The sequence below is a fragment of the Sceloporus occidentalis genome, unplaced genomic scaffold (genome assembly GCF_023333645.1).
Source record: "Sceloporus occidentalis isolate IW3139 unplaced genomic scaffold, rSceOcc1.0.p SCAF_24, whole genome shotgun sequence".
Taxonomy (NCBI): Eukaryota; Metazoa; Chordata; class Lepidosauria; order Squamata; family Phrynosomatidae; genus Sceloporus; species Sceloporus occidentalis.
Window position 1 is genome coordinate 12082408 of NW_028317004.1, and position 20566 is coordinate 12102973.

General features: G+C 37.9%; 1 protein-coding gene across 8 annotated transcripts in view; it reads left to right on the plus strand.

Moving 5' to 3' along the window:
• Window positions 1-20566, plus strand: part of LOC149300633 (SWI/SNF-related matrix-associated actin-dependent regulator of chromatin subfamily A member 2-like) — a 61055-nt gene that overhangs the window by 13069 nt on the left and 27420 nt on the right. For 7 of the 8 annotated variants that reach the window (XM_089485208.1, XM_089485213.1, XM_089485207.1 and 4 more), the window contains 19 exons: window positions 2943-3069; window positions 3635-3808; window positions 5196-5369; window positions 5503-5670; window positions 7960-8013; window positions 8717-8847; window positions 8980-9037; window positions 10296-10396; window positions 10571-10718; window positions 11185-11348; window positions 12070-12136; window positions 12631-12741; window positions 13527-13769; window positions 14188-14301; window positions 14612-14719; window positions 15006-15092; window positions 16949-16995; window positions 17349-17515; window positions 18680-18843. In XM_089485208.1, the coding sequence (XP_089341334.1) occupies window positions 2943-3069; window positions 3635-3808; window positions 5196-5369; window positions 5503-5670; window positions 7960-8013; window positions 8717-8847; window positions 8980-9037; window positions 10296-10396; window positions 10571-10718; window positions 11185-11348; window positions 12070-12136; window positions 12631-12741; window positions 13527-13769; window positions 14188-14301; window positions 14612-14719; window positions 15006-15092; window positions 16949-16995; window positions 17349-17515; window positions 18680-18843 (2407 nt within the window). The remainder of the gene's footprint in view (window positions 1-2942; window positions 3070-3634; window positions 3809-5195; window positions 5370-5502; window positions 5671-7959; window positions 8014-8716; window positions 8848-8979; window positions 9038-10295; window positions 10397-10570; window positions 10719-11184; window positions 11349-12069; window positions 12137-12630; window positions 12742-13526; window positions 13770-14187; window positions 14302-14611; window positions 14720-15005; window positions 15093-16948; window positions 16996-17348; window positions 17516-18679; window positions 18844-20566) is intronic. The other variant, XM_089485214.1, reaches the window with a different exon arrangement.

Sequence of the window (20566 nt, forward strand, 5' to 3'; positions counted from 1 at the left end):
TTTCTCTTTTTCATCTAAATCTTGTGTGAAGGACCCACAAAGATGTTGGCTGGCTGCTCAGTTCATAGATTGCCTTTATCTGATGGCTTTGTCGTTTACTTTTATTATAACATCAATGACAGCCTCCCGTTTTGCAAGATAAAGGAAGATTATTGGAACAAGATGAGATAAAGCCAGGTTTTTGTCAATGCTATCCTACATTACTGTATACAGAACTGTATTTTATGATCAAAGAGCAAAAATATTTCCAGTGAGACTCCTCCTTTAAGTGAGATCTGCCTTAAAATGTGTTATAAATTGCTCTTCTATAAATATTGTAATTTTGACTTGAACAGGGCATCTAAAAGCTTTGGCATACATTTCATACTTTGTATTTACCCAGGCATTCGGAAATAATTATAATGCAGGTACTGAGACATATTTGGGGGGGGGGGGCAAAACACCCATTTCATCATCACTGCCTCTAATGTAATGTATTGCTGTGTGCCTTTGCTGTTGCAATTTGTGTAAGGAAAAAAGCAGGTCATCGGGATGCCCATGAAGGCCAAACTTATTTATTGATCTTTTCATACATTGTATACAAGGAAAATGTCACTTTTTAACGGCTACAGTTCAGTTTAATATTTATTTGCATAACAGAAGCCTTAATAAATTACCTTAAATTTTTTGAAAAACATACTGAATTCATTTATTCAACTTCCACAAGTACTTTATTGCTAGTTTACATCTCTTACTGTACTATTAGCCCTACCCTGTTCTTTGTGGTATAACCTTTGTTTTCTCTTCCCCAGTTAATCCGTTATCTGAAAGGCTATAGCTAAAAATCAAGGAGGGTTAGGTAGTATTTCTCAGTGTTTCAAGATACATCAACGCTCACTGTGATATGAATGTATGAACAAAATCAGATCCTTTTTTTATTTTTATGTTTTTAATGAAGCCTGTAATTTTGCCACTTTTTGAGGCTCATCCAGTTGACATCATTTCTAATGAGAAAAGAAATCCTCATGGTATCTCGCACCCCTTTATATGTTTCAGGGAGGAGCTGTCACCATCACAGCTTTTAGCATAACTAAATTTAATTGATTAAAAGCTAGCAATTGTGAGTATAATTCTTTTGGAGATGTGCAGTTTAAATGTAAAGGACAGTTTTGCATCGGGGAAACTAAGCTGTGTGGCAAAAGCATCATGTTAATTAGCTTCCCATTGCAATGGCTAACAGAACCAGACTCTATGGGGAGGAGGAATTATGCAGGTACTAAGGACGGGACGTGAAGAAGGCTACCCCGAGGTATATGATCTACATAGGTTAACCTAGAAACATAGCGTTTGATGGCAGGTAAGAACCATTCAGCCCATCTAGTCTGCCTGTTTTACCCGATGTAGAGACTCAAACCTCAAGATTGTAAGCTTGCGAGGAGGGCTCTCTCCACCTCATGAATCGGTTTGTCTTAGTCTGTCAATTCTCGTCTTGTCATAGCCCTTGAATATATGTATTGTATTAAGCGCTGCGTAAATTGTTGGTGCTATATAAATAAAAGATAATAATAATAAAACCCTAATCAGTCCTTGGTCTTGTCTTAGATCCGCGATGGCTTTATTCTAGGTATGTTAATGTTGATTTATTCTAGGGAATTTAAAATATAGGATTTGCATAAGAATATGATATTGCTTCTGATACATTGTAATGTGTACACTTTTCAGAGTATAGCAGCAAAATAAATAGAAGCAAAACCAAAGAAATTTAAGCAAATACGGTGTCTCTGCAACAAACATTTTATGTGTCCCGGCAGGGATTATCAGACTTATATTCTGTGTGTTTGCACGAAGGAGCACCTTTTTACCTTTTTATTATTTTTTTTTGCTCTATAAATACACAACAAAAAGAGAAATCTGGATTGTCTGGTGAAGAGATTTGAGGCTTTGAAACACCCCCAAACCACAAGGATGTAATTCTGCATCGCTGCAGGAGACCCATTTTCTCTCCTCTAGAGTACAAAAAAATTGAATCAGAATTAGGTCAGGTTTTTCATAGAGATTGAACTGTAAATCAAGAGAGGTTACTATTCTGGCAAGAAAGAGACTTCTATTACGAGCAACAGATATTTGTTCTGGTCCTAAGAAGACGTTTATGACTTCTGTGGGAGCGCAGTGTACACACACAAAAGTTACTGGTGTACTTTGATGGGTGGAAGCGACGGATGCTTTTCATGTGACTCGAATATGCCAATATTTTTATTGCATGGCATATAAGGATTATATTATATACGTCTTTCCTCTTCTCTTAACACAATAATGTATTCAGAAGACGTACTCCTTTTTATATTCCTTTTCCTATTGTGTGCCAGTATTGCACATTAGCAGTAAATAATCCATATCTGAAGACATTGTGCAGTTGCTAATTTGCATTTCTTTGGCTTCCTTGTAGTACCTAGTTGCTGGCACACCGAGAAACTTACAAATCACTTGCTTATTATTTTTTTCTTCTTCAATGCCTTAAAAAAACCGAAGTAGAAAAAAATTATATTGTGGGTACTGCTGTTATAATTTACATTAAAGATAAGATATATTCAGGAGATGATTTATAAATAGATAGACAAAACCTGTTTTTATATATACTGTGCAGTTTTAATTCTTCAGTTAACACAGTGGGCTATGTTTGAATGAATACATTTTTTACCATTTATGTAAATTAATTATACACACTGCACATGAATTGTTTTTCATTAATGCATTTAGAGCAAAAACTCTATAAAAGTTTTGATATTGGCCAGTATTCACCACTTTATTAACCTATTAAGTGAAAGTAAGTAAAAAAAGGTTAAGGCGTACTCGTTCGCCATGCTGTTTGACTTTGTCGACCATAATTATGTGCATTTGGGTCAATAATACAATGTAGCAGTTTGAGTCAAAGTAGGAATTAAGGTTCGTTTTTTGCATTCTAGGCTTCAAGCTCGCATTGCTCACAGGATTCAAGAGCTGGAAAACCTGCCAGGATCCCTGCCTCCTGATTTGCGAACCAAAGCTACAGTGGAATTGAAAGCCCTTCGACTTCTGAACTTCCAGCGTCAAGTAAAATCACATAAGCTCTATTAACCCGGTTTACCTAAGTTACATGTGCTCACATACTGCAACTCACAAAGCAAATTGTTTGAAAACCAATTACCCCCCTTAATAACAAATGCAAAAGGCAATGTTGGTCACCAGTTACCAATGACACCCTCTTTCCCCACGCATAAATATTCCTTAAAATATGATGGACGTCCTACCTGAATCAAAACCAGCAATTAACTTTAGTTCTAGTTGTATCTGCCTTTTTGGTTCCCTTGTTATCCTACTTTTGGTACACCAGGATACAGATACAGGACTGTTATATTTTAGTATGTTTTGCCATTCATATTGAATACATTAATGTAGACTCATTTTATGCCTATGCGGCCACTGTGAGAAGGGCGCCAAGCCATCTGCAGGCACTGGCCACGAAAGCGATCAAAGGCCCCTTTCCTGCACAGATCTGTAGGAAAGAAACTCTGCATACCACATTCAACATTACATTATCTTCTTCATTCAATATTTTATGAGTAGCAGTTTTTTTGTCAGCTTTATACAGTATTCTCCTTTTTTTTTTTAAATATAGCTAAGGCAGGAAGTTGTTGCATGCATGCGTCGGGACACCACGCTCGAGACCGCCCTGAACTCTAAGGCTTACAAGCGAAGCAAGAGGCAAACTCTGCGTGAAGCCCGGATGACTGAGAAGCTGGAGAAGCAGCAGAAAATTGAACAGGAAAGGAAACGTAGACAAAAGCACCAGGTACAAATCCTTCTTCGTTTTTAATGGCGTCTACTCTGCAGAAGAAACCATTGCTGGTGATGGAAATATTAATGCATTCACCAGCACCTTGACTCAACAAAAATGGCACTTAAGTGTTGTTCAGCCTACTCCGCTGACTTTTGTATAACTAAAAGCAGCATTACAACTATCATTTCTAGTATTGTTTAAATGAAAATTTTGTAACTTTCCTGTGTTTTGGCAAAAGCATAGGAGATGATTTCTGATATTGTTTTTTGTTTTTTTTTAAACTATTTTTAAACCTGCCAGTAATTGAAATTCTATATCTCGTGCATTTTATGTATCAGTGGTTACATGCACTGCCGTTAATAGAGAGAGGAAAAAAAAGACATTATTGATTATGCATTTTTTTTTGGAAAGGAACAAGTGGTTCTTATGAGACAGTTGTGATGGTTCACAAGTTACATTTCGCTGTGCAGCATTCTCCATCATCGCCTTGTTTTGGTTTTAATTGAGTGGCTTTTAAAAGCCAAGCCGGTGAGCTGCAGCGTCACCATGTTTCACAGACAGTCAGAAAGCAGCAGGACATTTTAGATACAGAAAAGATTGCTTTCCATATGTCTTTGATTCTGATGTGTGATACATGAAAGAGGCTTGCACAGCAGGTCTGTGTAGAAAAAAAAGAGGCAGGCAGGACAATGCATGTTCACTGGATATGTAGAGCAAATGACAATGGTAATCAAAAGAAAAAAATGGAAGAATACTTATTTTTCACGTAAGCATTCTTTGCACATATATATTGGATACATAATAAGATACGGGAGCCCGTTAACCCATTCAGCATGTGTCAATATTATAAACATTCAAATTCTATTAACCATCTATATATTGTATAATAATGTAACCATAAGCAACATATTTGTAGCTTTTGTACTTTTAACACATTCCATTTCCACGTCTGTGAAAAGATTTCTTAACTTCTTGGGGTTTTTTTGTTTTCCTGTCCATAAATCATGTTAGTCTGAAGTTTTGCAATGCAGTACACAATGGGGGCCTGTTTCTTGCTTTAGACAAAAGGGAAAGGTGTATTTTTCGCCATAGGTCAAAGTCCTCTTTATGGTACAAAATAACATTTATGTTAATTTTCAATGTGAAAACAAACTACTTTCCAGCATTTTTGTCCATGGAAACGTTATTGTCATCCATGGCCATGTAAAATTGCTTGCCATTTTGTCATAGTCTTATACTTTTGTTTTTCCTTAGGTACCTCTTAGTGAGAAGCCGTTACTATGTTGTGTGTGTTAACGTGTAAAGTAGCTATTCCAAGGGACAGCGGATCCAGGAATGGCTACTCTGCTTATTGTTCCCACTTACAATATATGCCTTTTACATTTATTTATCGCTACAGGAATATCTCAACAGTATATTGCAGCATGCTAAAGACTTTAAAGAGTATCACCGATCCGTTACTGGGAAAATTCAGAAACTGTCTAAAGCAGTTTCAACATGGCATGCAAACACAGAGCGCGAGCAAAAGAAAGAGACCGAGCGCATTGAGAAGGAGAGAATGAGAAGGCTAATGGTAAGTGGCACATTTGAAAGCATTGCCAACGCCATTACCTGTACGGTTTAAATATTGATGATATTTTAGCACCTTTTGTGTGTTCCTGGGAAATGCGTAGATAAACTCAATTTGATCAAGTCTCTGTCAACAGGCAGAAGATGAAGAAGGATACCGTAAGCTGATTGACCAGAAGAAAGATCGGCGTCTGGCCTACCTTTTGCAGCAGACTGACGAGTATGTGGCCAACCTGACTAGCTTAGTGTGGGAACACAAGCAAGCACAGGCTGCCAAGGAGAAAAAGAAAAAAAGGAGAAAGAAGGTAAAGTTACTGCCTCTCCATATTAAATTAAAACTGAAAAACTTGAGTGTTTTATTACTCAAGAGGATTTGATGCTGCTGAAGAAATTCATAAAGGGGCTTGACATTTACCAAGCCAAATCAGATCTCTTTTGCTCATGTTACGAATGCCACAGACATAAGGAAGAAAGCTCATCTTTAATTTCAGAATAGTGTGTTCATGTATCTTCCTCTGTTGACTGCAGTAATGTAGAAAATAAATAACCAGCAGAAAAAATAACTCAGCTTGATATCAGGTTAGTTAATGATCCAATATTAATATGATCTGCTGGGTTATAACTCATCAGCATCCTTTTGGCTTCAAGAATGTGCCAGTCAATCCTTTTCGTTCATGTCTTCTGTTCAACAGGTATGTTTGTACACAAAAAAAAATAAAATAGTTATGTTACTATTGGATTTGCTTGGCTGCTCTTGTCCTTACTTGTAGAGTGGCATGAAAAGATTAGCACCAAAAAACAAAACTAGGTAAATTAAATATGACTGTAAGAATGTTTGGTAGATTAGGACTCTTTTCCTTTCGTACAAAATATTTTTATGTAAAGAAGACCACCCTTGTACAAACATCAGCCTCAGCATAAGTATTTTAATGAAAAATCATCTTTTTGCTTCTTGTACATTTCTACACAATGCCTTCAAAGCACATCCATTTACTCATTAAATCACATGTTCTCTTACATGCCACTGTTAAAGTAAAAAATAAATAAAAGATCTCATCTCAAAAAAAACCCCAATAGCCTAAAAGCTCCTTTTGAAGTCTCTTTGAAATAATGGACTGCCTACGTGCAGCTTCCAAACAGGTAAATGACAGTGCTCTTAATGGTGACTATGGATGACTAGACCAAATGCGTCCTGGATGGGCTTGCTTTGATGTAAAGACAGACGTACTAAATAATCAGACGCTAAAAATGTTGCTTTTAGATTTCACGGTTATTTTTTTTTCCCACATGTAATGAAAGAGCATCTGTGATTTCAAAAACCAGCCATTTTTTGTACTCTGTTATTATTAGAATAATGTAAAGTGTGAAACAAAAATAGTTAACACGTATTTACTGTTTTATTTATTAATGGATGCATACATTTTGCCTAAATTGATCATGCTTGAACTTTTCAAAAGGAACATAATTTATTTTATTTAGTCTGAATATTAATTCAATTAATTATTACACATTGTAAGAAATTAAGGGTGCCTTAATTTCTTACAACATAATGATTCAAAATCTGAATTTCTCACTGGTTTTCCTTTTTGGTACCATACCCCTTCTCCTCCTTCCCTGCTCCACACCTGCTTTTTGCTATTTTTTTTTATTGTGGTGCACCTCTTTAATGTTCAGCATTTTTGCCATAGGGAAAAGGTGCTAGCTGCCAAAATACTCACAGTATACCACTGTGACTCTAATAAGATGCATATAATAAGATATGCACATCCTAATATACAAATTAAAGTTCAATTCAGTTAAACGAGTTATAGATTCTCTGTAAATCTGCATTTATGGGTATGAATAATTTATATATGGGTATCAATAAATAAGTTGGGGTCATGCCAGAAATGTATCACTTCTTAAGTGACTTCAAAAAGAATAGAACATGTATTCTTGTCAAAAACACTTTAGTAGCTTTTGAAGTGGTTAATTTAAATTAGAAGTGATACTTTCCTTGGCAGAAAGCCCAGAAATGTTTCAAATATACGAGCGTATATTTCAAAAATATACAGTACAAACACTAGAATAAGGTTTAACATTTAACTTTCTCAATTCTGTTACATCTATATTGAGTTATCCATAATATGGTTAATACCAATAAAGGTTTAGAATAGGGATAGGCAAAGTGTTCGTACACGGCACCAGTGTCCATGGCAAGGTTTGTGAAGGTCCTTAGAACCTCATTAAATTGTCCACCACAGACCTTAGTAAATGTCTACCAGGAGCCATGTTGGTACCAATCCCTGTTTAAGAAGGATCACTGAATCAAGCCCATAATGCCTTTGCTAATTTCCAATTTACTTAGCAGAAACAGTGTCATGAATTGTAGCCATATTCATACCTCCACATACACACTTTAAATAAACATGAGGATCTAGTGCTGTATTGTGGCCCTAGCATGGAGCCTCATCTACCATATCAAGGCAACCCATAGTAAATGAGAGAAAAAAACAAACATTATTACTCAGTGTTACCAAGCTATCATGAAATTGATGGATTGATATTCGATGCTCGATATGACACAACTGAAAACACGTTGTTTCTTATTGCAGAAGGTGGAGGAGAATGTAGAAGGAATGGGATCTGGCCTTGGTCCTGATGGGGAGGTATGATGCTATTGTCTTCTGATTCAGGGTGTGAAACGCTATTATTAGTAATATAATATTCACCATGTTCAAGCAAGCTTAATATCTCCTTACACAGCTTTATTTATATTTATTACACAACATATTTATATTTTTCTTAGTCCTGTGATGGACTTTCTGATGTACGTTGATTCCTCATCATACATTTTAAATTAAACTTTTTGGTGTGCTACTAACTACCACCTTCGTACACATTGTTAAGGGAATGTTTTGCTTTCTGAAAGTTAATAAGAACAGATATTCATTGACTTTAAAAGAGAATCTTACTATTTGAGCTCATTATTGTGGACTTGGCTAGTTTTGGGCACTGTTCTATAACTTTATGGGCAATGCCGTGATGCCATGCATGCAGTGTTGTATTTACCTTTGGGGCCGCCCTAGGCCTGACCCAGGGCAGTGCCCCCAGTCCTCCGGTGTCCAAATGCAGTAATGGGGCTGTGCGCCTTTAAGAAACAGCGCCGGGATTTGACATCATATCCCGGCGTGGCATGCCTGAAACCCACGTCACTTTTTAACAACGCCTATGAAGGCTGTGCTAAGCCGGCACAGCTTCCAACACTGGGGGGCTTGATTGCCCAAGTAAGCAATCCGCTACACTTTAACTTGAATAAAGGTTATATAATATGCCATAGATCATATTTTAATCTCTGCTTCTCGTACCCAGTTTATAGATGAGAGCAGTCAGATGAGTGACCTGCCTGTGAAAGTTATACATACTGAAACAGGAAAAGTACTGCTTGCACCAGAGGCACCCAAAGCTAGTCAGCTTGATACATGGCTGGAAATGAACCCGGGGTGAGTGTACATTTTACTTTACCATACATCTTAATAACTTCTAAAAGCATCATTTTGTAACAGTAGATGTCCTCAAAGTTTTTCTGTTTCATAATTAATGTGATTTTTTTTTCCTGTTTTCTTTGGATCAAGATATGAAGTTGCCCCGAGGTCTGACAGCGAGGGCAGTAGTTCTGAGTATGAAGAGGAGGTATGTTTTATAATGCTATCCACATAAAAAGTGACCAGAAAATGCTGCTTCTTAATATCATCATTTGTTTTAACCAAGAAGTTTCAGTGTTTGGCTGTATTTTCCATATAAAAAGTGAACTTGAATTTAAAGATGTAGTCTAAATGGTAATAACAGAGACAAGTGGAAAGTGATGAGCCTATATTAAACCAACACAGAAAACAATATGAAAAGTAACAATCGTTAAGGGAGTTTAAACTCTCTTCTTTAGATGAAAACATCTCTGAAGTCTTAAAGTAGCTTTTTCTGTATTGGCCCATAAAATGGGCCAACACTTGACTAAAGACTCCACAGTCTGCACTGTAACAAAAATAAAATATTAAGTAGCTAGGTATATTTTCCACATTACTTGTGATAATGTGAGATATATTTATACAGTACACATTGACATAATTCAAATTTAGTTTAAATGGGGGGCATAAGGCATTTCTGGAGGCAGAGTGCTCTGTGAAATGCCTTTTAACCCCCTTAATGCCACTCTGCCTCCTGAAATGCCTTAAACCTCCCTATATGCCACTCTGCCCCATAATATGCCTTTTCACCCCCTTAATGCCAGAGTGGCATATAGGGGTATCAGGCATTTCTGGAGGCACATAGGGGGTCAAAAGGCATATCATGGGGCACAGTGGCATATATGGTTAAAAGGCATATCATGAGGCACAGTGGCATATAGGGGGTATAAGGCATTTCTGGGGCAGATGTGCATAACTGGGGGGGGGGGGGATAGAAGGAAATAAAACCAAAATATTTTTCTCAATCATAGCTTTTATTATTAAAAATAGTTTACATGAATAGTTAACATTTACTGGTAAAACTTTTTTCCTATAGGGTTGTCTTATATTAAGGCTTTTTCTTGTTTTTCTAAATTAATATTCAGATTTGGGGGGTCGTCTTATAATCAGGGTCGTCTTATAATCGAGCAAATATGGCATTTCCACAAACTTAATAGAACATCTACTGCGTATGTGTAAAAACAATATCGAGATGCATTGATTAAATGAACAGCATGTATAAATGTTAAAATCAACGACCAGTACCCTACTAGTTTCCCTGGTGGAGGTCTCGCAAAAGGCTTGTGGGTCTAATCTGTCGAAGAACTGTAAACATTTGTAGTCTAGTGAAGGGCAGTCTGGTGAATATAGTGGTTTGTGGTCAAGTTTTTTGCTCATTTATGCCATAATATATCATTGATAGTGTATATGTAATTTCTCATTTGTAGGAGGATGATGAAGAATCAAATAAAATGGAAACGGATGAGAAGAAACACTTGGTTCTGAATAAGGAAGACGTTGAGGAGAGCAGTGCTAAGCACATCATTGAGTAAGTCTGCATTAACCGGCACAGATTTCTCATTGTAAGAGAAATGTCATTAGCCGTGGATGGTATACAGAATTGCACCTTAAGTCAAGTCATTTTTTGTAATATGCATCCGTGTTGAAGAAGCTTCTTGTTTTACCAATACTGACATTTGATAATTTTTCAAAAATAATCCAGGACAGCCAAGCAAGATGTGGATGATGAGTACAGCATGCAGGCAGACCCTCACCAGTCTCAGTCCTATTATGGGGTGGCTCATGCCATCATAGAGAGGGTAGAGAAACAAGCAAGTCTTCTTGTCAATGGAACCCTGAAGCATTACCAGGTATTGTATTCCATCTTGGAAGTTTGTTTGCTACACTGAGAAAAGCACGTTCATAGTAGCCTAACGCACATTTAAGGTTTTTTTAAACCAAATGGTTCGAAACCATCAAATTCTATGTTTCTCTGCGTTAAAAATGCTATGGAAATATCAGAATATTATGCTATCAAAATATATGCTGCCGTTGTGGTATAAATTGTCATTTCAGCAGACTCTCTCCTTTACATTTTAATTTACTGTTGTGCAAGCCTGGAGCTCATGTGGATGGATGTGCTGCATGTTACCTCACACTTAAATGGATACTTATATATCATATATTATCGTGACATTCTGTACCTTTCCACAATTTTTTTTGCAGTACTTTTTGTTTCATTTGTTAAGTTATTTAGTAACTGGTACTTGGATTTTGCTAAGCTTGCAAATTTTTTTATACCTTGCTAATTTAGTGTTTTGTTTTGGGTTTTTTTAGATTCAGGGCTTGGAATGGATGGTTTCTCTATATAACAACAATTTAAATGGCATTCTTGCTGATGAAATGGGGCTTGGAAAAACAATTCAGACTATTGCACTCATAACATATCTGATGGAGCACAAGAGGCTTAATGGCCCTTATCTCATTATTGTTCCACTTTCGTAAGTAGCAAATGTATAAACTTTGGTGAAATTCTTCCTCCCTGTTAACTTAGCAAATGAAATGTCTTTAAACCGTTAAGGGATAATGGATCAACCACCAAGCATGAATCTTTAAGGTCAAAATAGCCTTCTTCCCCATCTAAGAGGGGCTTCGTCCAGTGTTCCAATCCATTCCTGGTCCTCAAAGAAACTAATTCAGGCACTGTTAACTTGGAAACAAATGGTTGATTTTGAACTATTACAAGACCATCTTCTCAGCAAATCAATCCTCTGGATACATCTAACAAAACGGTTATAAATATATCGACATTGTGATATGTTCTACGGTATAAAAGGAAATAAATTAGTTTCGCTAATGTACGTGGCATCTGAAGCAGGCCACACACAACCTTTTACTGAAGCCACATGGGCACAAATGTTATCCCTTTCTAAATGTGTTAAACCAGCAATGCCTTTGTCTGATTCCGATATGTCTGTCAGAGCTTTTCTTTTCTCCCCAGCTGTTGGTACTCTCATGTAGATGTTCTCAGTCCTTCTCCATCATTCTCTCCCACCCCATGTAGTATGCTGAGAAATACTCGGTTTTCCCCCGGCTGTTATCGAACTTTTTTCAAAGCTCATGCCCCTGGTTTGGTGGAAAAGGGTAACAAGTTTGCGCCATTATTCCTGCTTAGGCTTGCCATGTTTAATACTTGGATCTTTTCTTTTTCTCCTTTTCTAGGACATTATCTAATTGGCAATATGAATTCGATAAATGGGCTCCTTCTGTCGTGAAAATCGCTTACAAGGTTTGCAGTGCTCATTTTACAGTTCGAAACCTCGTCTTCTGCATACATTTCCTTCTGTGCCAGCATCAATGTGTAATCTGTGGGGTGCTGCAGAATGTGACCATGTACGCCGCAGTGCAAGCTAATCATCCCTAAGAGACTGCCGCACTAAAGACTAATTACTTTCAGATGGGGAGATTCTGCAAGACTGAGAATTATCATATACAGCATATTTCATAAGTGGAAATGTTGCCTGACATGGCTGAACGGAGCCAGATTTCTTGATATTTGGTTTAGCAGAACTAGACATAAAATGAACCAGTCTTCGTTTTTAAATATTGCTTCTCAGTTTGATTAAAGATTTTGAAAAAGTCACCCTGCATAGAATAAAAGCTTCGCAGCAATTGCTTTCATATTTTAAGCATAAGTGCAGTTTGAATTTGCACGTTGCAGTGAAATATAAATACTGGGATTTCCAGTCGCTTGTGATAATGTTTCATTCTGTGCTGTTTCAGGGTACACCTGCCATGAGACGCTCTTTAGTTCCCCAGCTCAGGAGCGGGAAGTTTAATGTGCTCCTGACAACCTATGAGTACATAATCAAGGACAAGCACATTCTTGCAAAGGTAATTTGTTCATCCTCTGTTGTTAATTCTTAACGTATAACATTTAACGAGCAACGGTACATGAATTTAGTTAGCTCATCACAGCTGCGTGTGTTATATAGATTGTCAAAAAGTAGGATATTATTGCTTGCTGCCTCGTCTTGTTAACTGCAGTGTGAACCAAAAGCAAGCAATTTTGTTTTATAAATAATACATTTGTCCTACTGTCTTTGTTTTATAAGCTCATCTGACAAGTCAGTTGAATGTCTGTTTTTTGGGGTTTTTTTGGTCGTGATGAATTAGAATTGAAAAAAGTGGTTTAAATCCTTGCAATGGATGTAGTTGGTAGGAACTTTGTATCCCCAGAACAGCGCAAGCAGAAACACATAGAATGCACATATAATTTCCTGGTTGGATAGGTCTCCTCGCTTGCACGAGGAGTAAGGTATTCTTGGCAGGTATATTCAGAAAGTTGGCATTATGCGTAGGCAGAGAAGAGTAAGGTAGCTATCCAAAAAGCTCATATGCAGCAGGATAAAGCTAAAAAGCTTTATTCTCTTTATAACTCAACTAAATTATATTTGTGTGGCTTCGCATTTGAGATGCAGCACATTATGTCTATGCCACCAGTAAATTCTAGTTGCTCGTACAAGTAGTTTATCTATATTCCTCCTCTGTAAAATACGCTGACTGTGCAGAAGTTTTTAGTTTGGTATTGAGCTAAATTGTTGCCACGAATAGTGTCTGTTTCAATGCATTACAATAGCTTGGTTAACGAACACTGGAAATGAATTTCATGTGCTCAGATCCGATGGAAGTACATGATTGTGGATGAAGGGCACCGGATGAAGAATCACCACTGCAAGCTCACTCAGGTCTTGAACACCCACTACGTTGCTCCAAGACGCATACTGTTGACAGGAACCCCTCTTCAAAACAAACTTCCAGAGCTGTGGGCCCTTTTGAATTTCCTTCTGCCGACCATCTTCAAAAGCTGCAGCACCTTCGAGCAGTGGTTCAATGCTCCTTTTGCCATGACAGGAGAGAGGGTAATGTGTTTAACGCAGCTGAGCGTGGTATATCTGAATGAGGCCTAGACAAAAAACAGGCTCCATTAGTCCATGCCGGGATAGTACCTGGTATAAGGTTGCTGGCTCTGAGTGTAACATTAGAGCACAAATGGCTGTAGTGAACCAGCTAGGATAAGTTACGTTTAATATTTTCTAGGCACTATAACTACTAAATCAGCTTCTGCTAAGGTAGACCCCAGTGCTTACTTATAAAAAGTAATAGCGTTACTACCGGTTACTTGAAACAACTGCTACAATACTGATTTTTCTTTTTTTATGGGTTTCTTTTTTTAAATGGTCCTGTGTTGCCAAAAAAAAGTTTAAACATAGTATTCCTTTCTGTTTTTTATAGTAGGAAGCATGGCTCTTCATAACTTTTTTTTATTAATTCACACAGGTGGACTTAAATGAAGAAGAAACCATCCTGATCATAAGACGTTTACATAAGGTGTTGCGTCCATTCTTGCTGAGGAGATTGAAAAAGGAAGTCGAGTCGCAGTTACCTGAAAAGGTTGGTTTGTTCGCTACTGATTGTGTTTTGGCTCCATTCCTCAAGGACATGCTTCAGGCCCGTCTTCAGCGCACTTACTCCTGCAGCACAAGTAGGCCAGACAGAAGGTCCGAGTCATAAATTAGGCTACATGATATCACAGGAAAGCAGCTGTTTCCTTACAGAGACTGCTTCTGTGAAAGGTTCCTGCACAGCGTCCTTAGGAGAGATAAATTATCACAATGAACGTGCAAAACCGAGTTTTTATCCTTTTTACTTTAAGCCTGTACGAAATACTTGTGACACTATTTTACATTGATATATTTTACAGGTGGAATATGTCATTAAATGCGATATGTCGGCTCTTCAGAAGATCCTATACCGACACATGCAGGGGAAGGGGATCCTTCTTACAGACGGATCAGAAAAAGATAAGAAGGTGTGTTGAGTATTGTGAAGAATGGAAAAACAGTTATTATATACATTAATCAATGATTGTAAATTAGCTGTTTGGATATTATTAATAATAATCCCTGGAAAGAAAGTGTAAGGTAGGCATGGACTCTTTCGTAGGCTGCAAGCTTGTTTGAGTGGTGCCCTACTCGCCTTTATTTCAAAACTGTATAATGACACAAATTTCACTTTTTTTTACACGTTTAATATGTCGGTGGTTAGCTGTCTTTTAACATATTATTATTTACAAAACTATTTCAAATGTCTTTTAGGGCAAAGGTGGAGCAAAAACCCTTATGAACACCATCATGCAGCTAAGAAAAATATGCAACCATCCATTTATATTCCAGCACATTGAGGTAAGTTTGTTTTGTGTTATATATTGGTAGCTGGTTACAAAAATTTTGCAAAACGTATTGCATTATAAAATCCACAATGGGGCTGATGTCCAGCACCTTAAAATACATAGTAAAGCGATTTGCCAATTTCCCATTTATTATTGAAATATATAATACTACCGTGTTTGCTCGATTATAAGATTACCTCCCCAAATGTGAATATTCGTTTAGAAAAAAAGAAAAAGCCTGAGTATAAGACTACCCTATAAGAATTTTTTTATTAGTAATTATTAATTCACATATAAACATTTTTTCATATTAAATAAAAACTCTGATTGAGAAAAATGCTTAGACCCCTTAAATGCCACTCTGTCCCCCAGATATGCCTTATACCCCCATATATGCCACTTTGCCCCCCCCTATATACCACTCTGCCCCCCCACATATGCCTTATTCTCCCTATGTGCCAATCTGCCCCCCTGATATGCCTTATACCCCCTATATGCCCCCACGACTTACCGATGCATCTCTAGAGTTGTCCCCGTGCCCCAGACTCCCGCAACGCACAGACGGTCACCAGCTGCCAGAGAGGAGGATCCAGGTCTCCTGCAGCACTGTGGAGGGGGAGATCCTCCTCTCTGGCAGCCGGTGAACATCCGCGCGATGCGCGTAGACAACCTCCGCTGCTGCTGCCAGGTACTTCCTCCAGGGCTTCTATGGTGGAGCACCAGAAGATCATGTCACGCTGGCGCTTCGTCATAGAAGCCTCGGCAGCGGCACAGGTTTGTCTGCGCGCATCGTGCAGACGTCCACTGGCTGCCAGAGAGGAGGATCCAGGTCCCCTGCAGCGCTGCTGGCGGTCTGAATTTTAGTTCTGAGGTCTGATTATAAAGCAACCTTGAATATAAGATGAGGGGTATTTTTCAGAGCATTTGCTCTGAAAAAAACCCAATCTTATAATTGGGCAAATACGGTATATATTGTGTGTATGTGTGTGTGTATATCTATCTATATATATAAATATATATATATATATATATATATATATATATATATATATATATACACAGTCTATGGATAGTTACCAGCACTCTAGGTCTTTTTCCAATAAATACAGATTCCTCTTTTACAGGTCAACATTTCAGTCTTTATTTGACTTTCATCAGGACACATACATACATACATACATATATATAAAATATTGGATAACGTACTGTATGTCATTCAAACGGGGTCACAAAAACCAAATGAATCAGTAATACAGTGTAGATATTATTTATTTTGTAACTGACTTTTGTAGCTGGAAACAGCTGATTTCTAGTGAAATATCTTCATAGGCTACAGAGGCCCTTTATCAGCAACCATCACTACTATGTTTCAATGCCACATTGTGTTACTAATCCAATTTTAAGTTTAAAAGGGTAGTTGGTCACCAAAAACCATTTTGCAACTATGTTACACAGCTACAGATTTTCTTGTTTTCCGTAAATACAGTTTAGTGACCCCAACACTTTTAAATGGTAGTTTATATTAAGTTCTAAACAGCAGCTCTTTGTTCATGTCCCTACGAAATCATGCAGTTCAGTGGATGAACCTAATCACTCGGGAGAATTAGATTGATATTTAAATGTACCCTCAATGCACCCCCCTGGTGGCTGTGTTTAGCATAGCACCCTATGTAACCGCCTAGCCACAGACCCTAGTACATCATGCAAATAGAAAATTAGCTTTGTATTATTTCCTTCCCTGAAAACATTGTGTTGTCTGTTACTTTACTGGTGCAAACACATGGCTTAGAAAATAAGAGTTGACCCTGTGCAATTTTCACAAAGCAATATGGGAACTGATATAATAACTACTTTTTTTTTCTTTTTCAGGAATCTTTTGCTGAACATCTTGGTTACGGCACTGGAATCATTAATGGGTATGTTTTAGTTTTAATTTCCATTTCTTTATTAAAATGGTAATAAGATGCAGGAACGCTTCTCATGCCTTACTGACACTGTTTCCTTACAGTCCCATACATGTGTTTTCTATGAAAGTTCTTTTGGCTATCAACATTGGAATTAAATGTGATACTATAATAAAGAATAGGCATAGCAAACATTGAAAAGCTCTGTTATGAGTTACTTTTGCTGGATATTATAAAACAACTCTTAAAAGACTCTTGGGTGAGTTTTTTGTGTTTGCTCCAACTGGTGATATATCAGGACTGTTGGTGACCTCTGGATTTAATAGATTTAAACTGATTGAAATTATGTTTCCCTTGGATCCTAGGCCTGATCTTTACAGAACCTCAGGAAAGTTTGAGTTACTTGACCGAATACTACCAAAGCTGCGAGCCACAAATCATCGGGTTCTACTTTTCTGTCAGATGACATCACTCATGACTATCATGGAAGACTACTTTGGTTTCCGGGGCTTCCTTTACCTGCGACTAGATGGTTAGTACCTTTTGTTGGTTGCCAGGTCAGCTGAATTTGCGTATGTGAATTTTATGATCAACAAGATTATTCTGCAGTATTACATTTTGATATGGTTTATTATGTAATTTCATTTGCAATAAATTAACTTGCCAACCAAAATGTGATAAATAGTTGGCCAAGTGGACCCTGTAGGCTTACCACATAATCCCGTAGATGATGGTACCTTCACCCATCCCCTCACAAGTGATTTTAAGACAAATATTTCTGTAATGCAATGGGGTTGTCAGTAAGCAGCCATGTCACTTACCTCAGAATGAATTGTTATGTTTTTAAATGTACGTGTAAGACTCGGTTTATAAAAGTGAGCGTTGCTTTTATATTGAAACAGGAAGGTCTCTTTCTAGCAAAAAATAAACTAATAAACTAATTTTATTTTATAAAAATAAACTAATCTCTGGCTGCAAGCAGAGACCTGACTGCTTATTGTGACAGGTGCCTATATGTATACAGTGGCAAGAAAAAATAAATTAAATAAATGATCTGTTTTTTGCATTAATTGTTTATAAAATATTATCTGATCTACATGTAAGTCGCAAGTATAGACAAAGACAATGTGCTTTAGCACTGCACTGTTTTTTATTTTTTGTACTCTTCATGACCAAGGCTTCACCATTGGGATGACGTTTTCATGTCGTACGTAGTGCTGCATGTTCTTCCTGAACTATTTAACCTGAGTTTCATCAGTCCACAAAACATTTTCCCAGTAGCTTTGTGGAGTGTCAAGGTGCTCTTTGGCATACTTTAGGCGAACAGCAATGTCCTGCCATGAACTTCATGCTTGTTAAAAGTTTCACATATAGTAGACTTATGAACAGATAGGTTAACCAGTTCCAATAAATCCTTTAGCTGTTACTCTAGGATTCTTTTTTTCCTCATTGTGAATTCTGCGTAGTACCCTTGGATTCATCTTGGCTGGGCGGCCACCTCTAGGGATAGTATCCAAAGTACAAAACCGTCTCCATTTATAAACAATTTATCTAACTGTGAACTGATGAACATGTAAAGTCTTTGATATTACTTTAAAACTCTTTCCAGCTTTATTCAAATCAACAATTCTTGATTGTAGGTGTTCTAAGACTTATTTTGCAAAAGTTTAGACTTGTTTGTTTTACATTTTTTAAGGTACAACCAAATCAGAAGACCGTGCTGCTTTGCTGAAAAAGTTTAATGAAGAAGGCTCTCAATTCTTCATCTTCTTGCTGAGCACCAGAGCTGGAGGCCTTGGTCTTAATCTTCAGGCTGCAGACACAGTCGTCATATTTGACAGCGACTGGAATCCTCATCAGGTCTGTAGGAAGTTTATTTTTTCATATTTATGTTTGTTACACTTACGGAAATATATATATACTCTATATCAGGGGCGTCCAAGTTTTTTGTGCAGTGGGCCACTTCATCAGAATTGTATACGTGCGCGGGCCGCACTCATTTTTCACTGTGAGAAAATATGGCCTTTAATAATATATGCAGATTAAAATAAATTAAATGACACAAAACCTTTACTTTTCCTCTCACTGATTTCTGGACCTAGAAAGTTTTGTGACTACAAATGCAGGATTCTGTATAAGTAAAAATAAAATAGTTCTATTTATTTTAGCGATGCACTAAAATGAAAATTCTGGACCAAAACCGAAAATTCAGGGTTCACTTAGCCGAAACTGAAAGTGACCCCCCACACACTTTTAATAAAAGTAAGTTACACACCAAAATTGTACAAAAAATTATATATTATGATTGTTAACAGCAATCTCAGGCATACCCAGATTCCAGCATGTACTGGTTGGCTGGGCATTGTATTTTTTGTCCAATTTTAGTGTGTAACCACACTTTTATTAAAAGTAATACACCACAATTGGACAAAAAAAAATCAACAATATGACTTGGCATGATAGGAGTCTGATTGCTAACAGCAAACACACTCTTTTTATACCCAGGCAACCAGTAAATGCTGGAACCTAGGCATGATGGGACTGTGATAGCTGTTAGCAGATTGCTGTTAGCTGTTAGCAATCACACTCCTATCATCCCAAGTCAGCCAGTACATGCTGGAACAGGGTGGCTGTAAGTGCAGACCCCATACTGCTGGCACCATCAATACATAAGGGGGACAGCTAGCCAGGTTTCAGCATGTACTGGCTGACTTGGAATGATAGGAGTGTGATTGCTAACAGCAAACACACTCTTTTTATACCCAGCCAACCAGTAAATGCTGGAACCTAGGCATGATGGGACTGTGATTGCTAACAGCTAACAGCAATCTGCTAACAGCAATGACCCTCCTATCATCCCAAGTCAGCCAGTACATGCTGGTACAGGGTGGCTGTAAGTGCAGACCCCATACTGCTGGCAGCACAAGGGGGCAGCTAGCCAGGTTTCAGCATATACTGGCTGACTTGGCATGATAGGAGTGGGATTGTTAACAGCAATCACAGTCCCATCATGCCTAGGTTCCAGCACTTACACATCCATGCTATCACACACACAAATTCATTCATTCACAGATTCATTCCCTCAATCAGGCATACTCATTCAAACACACTCCCCCACCCCCTTACCTGCACTACAGCTCTCTCAATGCCGATCACAGACTCCAGCAGGGGGCGCGGCCTCCCTCGTTCTCCCCACAGAGGAGGCAGGACTGGAGCAGAGAATAGACCCTCCCACAAGTAAGCAGCAGGGCTCTTGTGATCCTGGCTGCCGATCTCACGCGGCCCGCGGGCATGTTGGACGCCCCTGCTCTATATGGACAAACATATTGGGACACCCCTCTTAATTATTGAATTCAGGTGATTCAATGAGACTCATTCCCCAGGTGTATAAAATCAAGCACCTAGCCCGTTACAAACATTTATTTAACAAAAAGGGTTGTTCTGAAGAGCTCAGTGAATTAAAACATGGTACTGGGATAGGATGCCACCTTTGTATTAAGTCAGTTTGTGAAATTTCGTCCCGGCTAGATATTACACTGTCAGCTGTAAGTGGTATTATTGGAAAGTGGAAGCATTTTTAGGT